The 6,000-nt window shown below is 45.8% G+C and overlaps 1 protein-coding gene across 1 annotated transcript; it reads right to left on the bottom strand.

Annotated features, from left to right (window-relative positions):
* Nucleotides 1-533: 533 nt before the first annotated feature.
* LOC136475575 (3-isopropylmalate dehydratase large subunit, chloroplastic-like) lies at nucleotides 534-5,243 on the bottom strand. The gene is made up of 14 exons (XM_066473076.1): nucleotides 5,086-5,243; nucleotides 4,875-5,000; nucleotides 4,436-4,759; nucleotides 4,232-4,300; nucleotides 4,024-4,140; nucleotides 3,455-3,529; nucleotides 3,289-3,366; nucleotides 3,112-3,207; nucleotides 2,884-2,933; nucleotides 2,487-2,541; nucleotides 2,272-2,403; nucleotides 2,122-2,169; nucleotides 1,874-2,032; nucleotides 534-956 (listed from the first exon to the last, which is right to left on the bottom strand). Exons 1-14 carry the CDS (start codon nucleotides 5,137-5,139, stop codon nucleotides 816-818), a joined length of 1,524 nt encoding a protein of 507 aa, XP_066329173.1. The 5' UTR covers nucleotides 5,140-5,243; the 3' UTR covers nucleotides 534-815.
* Between the last annotated feature and the right edge of the window lie 757 nt (nucleotides 5,244-6,000).

Below are 6,000 nucleotides of genomic sequence, written 5' to 3' on the forward strand. Positions count from 1 at the left end.
CACAGATGATAAGTACACATTTTCTCAATGTCCAAGAAACTGCTACTTCATCTGTGACTTATGCTCTAAATCAAACCTATTATGAACTAAGTGCATGTGTTTCCTTTCCCATATTCCTTTACAATGATGGCAGATTGGGTCTGCATATACCACTCACCAGATACTGTAACATGAGGTATATATAATTTGGATTGGTGACGGAGAAAGTATCCCGGGTGTGTCATTATGCTTGTGGCTACACCCAGAAGAGAGTACGCTGTATCATCTGTGAATGCCAGTCAAGACTATGCATTTATGCTACTAGTTATTTTAGAGTATGCTACTAGTAGAGTTGCAACGGCTAGCAAGATAGAAGTGGGTACCGTGGGAGACATAACATACTGCAAAACCACAGCAGGATGTAGTATGAAGTGTATATTAACCTTTCCGACACGGCTATAGATTTTGTCATTTACATGGGTTGATTGTTTAATAGTCACAAAATGCCATTCACTCCTAGTACAGAGCATTGGCGTGCAGTAGAGTATTCAGAATAAGAAAGATCAGCTGAGTTTCTTTCTCATATTCATTGTAAGAAAAAGCGTTCAGTGTATGAACCACAAGATCGCTCAACAGGCCTTTTGTAAGAACACCGAAGAATGTATTTCCCTTGTAACACTCAAGTATGTTCTTGGTAGTACACTGTAATAATGCAAAACCATACATGCCAAGCTCCCGACATGCAGTTTATTCCTCAACGAAAGACACGCCTAAACTAAGGTTCAACACGAAAAACAGCAATCTGTTACATCATGAACTCTGTTGTTTCAAGATCGTTACATGAGGAAGTCTCTGGGGTCCGTAACGTACCCCGTCAGGGCTGAGGCAGCTGCAGTGTAGGGAGACGCCAGGTAGATCTGCCCTTCCTTGTGTCCCATCCTGCCCGGGAAGTTCCTGTTCGTAGTGGACACGCAGACCTGCATCCAGGTTACCAGATCCATGTGTTAAATTCATCACTCATCAAAGCCGCCCATGTCAACAAACTAGAATTTCAGAGCACTTGCTGTTTTCCTTCACAGACTCAAGGACTTCAATCAATGGCAAAAAGCTCTACAATACATGTAGTTTCAACTGCCACTGATAGCATCTATACATAGAGAGAGAGAAAAGAAAGGAAAAAGAATATGCATCCCCCAACAGGAGGGGCGAGGGGTCTAGTAGTAATGTCTTATAAGAAGGTGCTAGTGCTAAACAGCCTGTTCGCTTGTTGGTTTCAGCCAGAGCTTATCAGCCAACCAACAGTGTTTTCCTCTCACAACAAACCAGCACCAGCCGGGCTTATCAACCCAGAAACCAACCAGCGAACAGGCTCAAAATCTGCACAGGGCGCATTTTTGTTTAGTGATTCCAGCCATAGCTATTCGGTAACAACATTAAAACAGCAACCTAGCACATAACTGAGACAGAGGTACAATTATGTACCCAAGTAAGCATAATTTGCACATCAGCTAGCCCGTCAGAGTGTGAAATTTGTATAAAAAGGGGCGTACCCAGTGCAAAGAGCTCCCGCTCTGTGCGGGGTCTGGGGAAGGGTGTCAGTGGCAAGCCTTACCCTCGCCTGTGCAATGCGAGGAGACCACGACTCGAACCCAGGACCTTCCGGTCACAGGCGGTAAGACTCCACCGCTTGCACCAGGCCCGCCCTTCAGAGTGTGAAATTTGTATGTGCACAATATATATTTTATCATTCGATAGTTCTTGGCTTTATCATTCAATAGTTAAGATAACATAGTAACATACTAATTTGTGCACTAGAACCATAGTTACCCACCCTTAGGTATATACTAAGTACCATTCCTATAGAAATGCTTCTAGATTTGCATGTGATACCCACCATAGGTTCATTCATCCGTGCATATGTATCACGAGGGCCACCCAAACAAGCACCACAGCTAGGACTTGCTGGTGTATCACAACCAGCCTCCTCAAATATCTGGGAGCAAGTTTTGCCACCAGAGCCTGGTACAGGGAGGCTATATACGTCCATCCACACCTGCAGAGATTTCACAATATTTCCAAATTATGAACAAGTCTACACTCTACACGGTGATCACATTGGAATATTTTTATTCTAAATATCACCTTTTGTGTAGCAGGGACAAGAAATGTGGGAACTTTAACCTTCTTTCCCTGGATTAAGAAAAAAAAGTTTCCAGTAAGTCAAGTAGCCATGGGATAGGAGGTCTGAAAGATAACAAGTGCGTGCACCATGATAGGATTCAAGCTTCTTACCGAGGCTAAGAACACCTTTGCAGCAGCAAGGAAGTCCTCAGTCTTACCACCAGTGCAAGAACCAATATAGACTCGGTCGATCTTGACATCTTTGCATTCTCTTGCTAGAGCACGGTTGTCAGGCGAATGTGGCTGCAGATTCAAGACAGTTATTGCTTCGCTTTTATAGGAAAATCAACAAAAGATGAAGATTGCAAAATACTACATCAACAAACCTTGGCAACTACTGGCTCCAGTTTTGATACATCAAAACGGTAGTCACTAAAAAATCTGGGGAAAAAAGGCAATCAAATAAAATAAGCAATAAATCATGCGCATGCTATATCAGATGGTCAGACAGAGACTACAGAGTCAAATGTCTGGAAGGAAAGAATTAGACAACAAATTATATTTCTTGTATGTGCATAACATAATCAACTTTTAAAGACGAGAGATAAGAGAACATGGAAAAACTAGTGGGGTATCTTTTATCCATTTACTTTCAAAGTTCGATTTTGTCTAACAAGGACTCGTGATCTGTAAGGCAAATATTTTTAAAACTGAAAACATGCACATAGATGAATACATAACATGAGCTAAAGGTCAAGAAAAGCAAGGACAGCCAATAGTCACCTGGCCTGAGCATCACTGTAGACAGGTTCATAATCAACCGATGTCTTACCCTGCAGTATACCAGCACAACAACAATGATGTCAGAACCATCCTACAAACTAAACAGTAGAAGCTCATTTTTGCAAATTGTTCTGAGCACTCTCTATCTCAAAGTTACTGGAATGTTATGAAAGAAAAGCATATTGGTCCAACGTTATTATGAGCATTTCAAGTTGACTAGTTTTGTACCTCAAGGTATTTAAATGTAGTTTCATCAGCAGGCACAACACCGTTCTTTCCACCAGCTTCAATAACCATGTTGCATAGTGTCATACGCTCTTCCATCTAGCAAGTGTGTGAAAAGGACTAAGTTCAATGTTACGCAGTGTGGCAATTAACTAAGACAATCTTGAGCAGGAAACGCACAGTTAGACTTTCTACAGTTGATCCAACAAACTCCATTGATTTGTAGGTTGCACCAGATACTGAAATCTCACCAATAATCTGTAAGTAGCAATTAACAAGAATAAGAAGTCCTGATTACAGTTAGATCCTACGAAAGGAATAAATTTAGCACAGCTTGTAAGCTTACTTGCAAAATCAGATCCTTCGCAAGTAAATAAGGCGGCATTTCTCCGTCTAATACAAACCTGATAGTAAGGGGCACCTGAAATGAACATTAAAACAGATCAAAACACTGTATTTCTTTTCTCTGGAGTTGACTGAAGCGTATCCACAATATATGACAATGCGATAAGAGGATGCACATAACAGATTTGACAAAAGTCCTGCCTTAGTCCACAGAAATAACAGTTTCATGTGTTGTTTCACTGAAAAGAAAATAAATGCATAACAGATGTATAAGTAATGCTAACTGAAATACTGGATGCGACACGCAATATTTCTATTATTGTTCTCCTTTGATGAAATGCAAGTCAGTGTAACAACAATAATATTTTATTGATTCTCATCTATCTTGAACTTTGATTTATAATATAAAAAAAAAATGTCACTCTCCTGACCAACAGATGAAATAGAGGTACAGTTCAGTTTGCATATACCCTGTTTTTTTCTTTTATTTTCTTTTCCTTTATGATTTTGGTTCTGTAAGACTGATTTTAAAATTTTACCTTCCGAGAGTAACAATAGCCATGGGCATACCTTGAGAAGAGCTTTTCCAGTGCCCAACACAAAACCTGCATCGGTGTTTCCAATTCCGGTTGCAAATTGACCAAAGGCTCCAGCATTGCACGTATGAGAATCAGTACCCAGGAGAACCTAGACAGCAATTGGAGCAGGTTAACGCTTCCCAACATGTTGATTTTGTACAATCACAGGTGACCTGTACTTGAAAGACTCAGCAAGGTACCTCGCCTGGTCGGCAGTGGCCTTCCTGAGCAAGTGCGACGTGGCAGACGCCTTTGTAGTCTGGATTAGCCTGAGAACAACTCTGAAATGTAAACTGTTCTGGAAGGGTGGAAAACTACAATGAACCTAAATTGGTACTACTATGAGGCAGAGAAGCTAAGATATGATCTAAATGAACCGAGAAGCAAAGGAGTGGGAAGCATACCTTGAAATTGCTGAGGTCCTTGATGTCATAGAAGTACTTGATGTTCTGCTCCACACAGAAGTCCCTGAGGATATCGACATTGCGGTTGGCGCGCTCGTCGCTGGTGAAGATGTAGTGGTCCGGGATGATGACGACCTTCTCGCGGTCCCAGACCTTGGCGTCCTCCCCGAACTCCTTCTTGAAGATGCCGATGGTGCCGGGGCCGCAGACGTCGTGCGTCATGAGCACGTCCACGTCCACCCACACGTTCTCCCCGGGCTCCAGCGCCGCGCGCTCCGACGCCCGCGCCAGGATCTTCTCCGTCATCGTCATCGCGCTCTTCACCTGGAGAGGGGCAGGGGGCGGGGGGGCGGCCGCGCGTATTCGTATGTGTGTGAATAGAACACGGCGCGCATAGCAACAGCAGTAGTTCGGGCTTCAGGGGGGAGAGGGGGCGTACCGAGCCGGTGGACGACGGGGCGCGGGGGGCGCGCGCGGGCGAGGCGACGGCGCGCACGCGGCACGGCTTGGTCCGGCGGCTCGAGCCCGCGCGGTGCTGCGCCGGCGCCGGCGCGGCCAGCTCCTTCTGGGACGGGAAAGGGAAGGGGGCCGGTCAGTAACGGGGCGCGAGCGGGCGAGGAGGGAGAGAGGGAAGGGGGAAGAGGACGGACCTTGTGGGCGAAGGCCGCGGAGGCCTTGGCGGCGGTGGAGATGGAGGAGGCCATGGCGTGGCGGCGCGCGGTCGGCCGGGCGGGCGAAGCGTCGAACACCCTGCGGGCGCGGCGGGGGTCGTCAGGTCAAGCGAGAGGGAGGGAGGGAGGGATTGGGGCGGGGTGGTGCGGCGCGTCACGCGTGTGCTGGGGGAGTGTCGTGTGGTGTCGGCCGCCGTGGCGTGTGGCCCGTGAGGGTCACCGGGTGAGGTGGATAGTGGGCGAGCACACGAGGCGGTGGTAGCTGCCACTGCGAGTGGGACCAATATATAACGGTGGGGAAAGGGCTGAGGTGGATGGGTTTGCAAATGTGTTTTACGTAGTTTTAACACATAAATTTTTTTTGCACCATAGAATTAAGATCTAACAGCCTTCATCCTCCTTCTACCTCCAGCCTTCTTCTACCTCCAGACAATCACAAATTACAAGATCACAGATCCACAGATCACAAGAAACAATTTTTTTTCTATGCAAGGACAAAAGACAAATCGGGTCTGGCAATGCGTATACGTAGACAAATTAGTAAGTTCGCTGTGGCGTGGCGCCCATCATTGATTTCCATATGTTTGTGGGCCCATCATATCGCACGGTGGCTACAGGACAAACCGGTGCCTTTGTGGGATATGATGCTCGATGCGATTCGTTCTCGGGTCGCCGTCGCATGGTCGGTACACCCAGCGCGCACGAGAAACTAGAGCCGCAGTATATACGCGCGTAGTAGTACTCCTATACGCTGCTACACAAGAGAGAGGGATAAAAAAATCCATGTGTTTTTTTATGCTAAAACGCATGTGTGTTGTATAGCATTTCTGTTTGCAAAATGAGCATGGCTTTGATGTCGGTACATGACCCCATTGAGCTATGAGCTGTTTAGGC

The sequence above is a fragment of the Miscanthus floridulus genome, chromosome 8, assembly GCF_019320115.1.
Source record: "Miscanthus floridulus cultivar M001 chromosome 8, ASM1932011v1, whole genome shotgun sequence".
Taxonomy (NCBI): Eukaryota; Viridiplantae; Streptophyta; class Magnoliopsida; order Poales; family Poaceae; genus Miscanthus; species Miscanthus floridulus.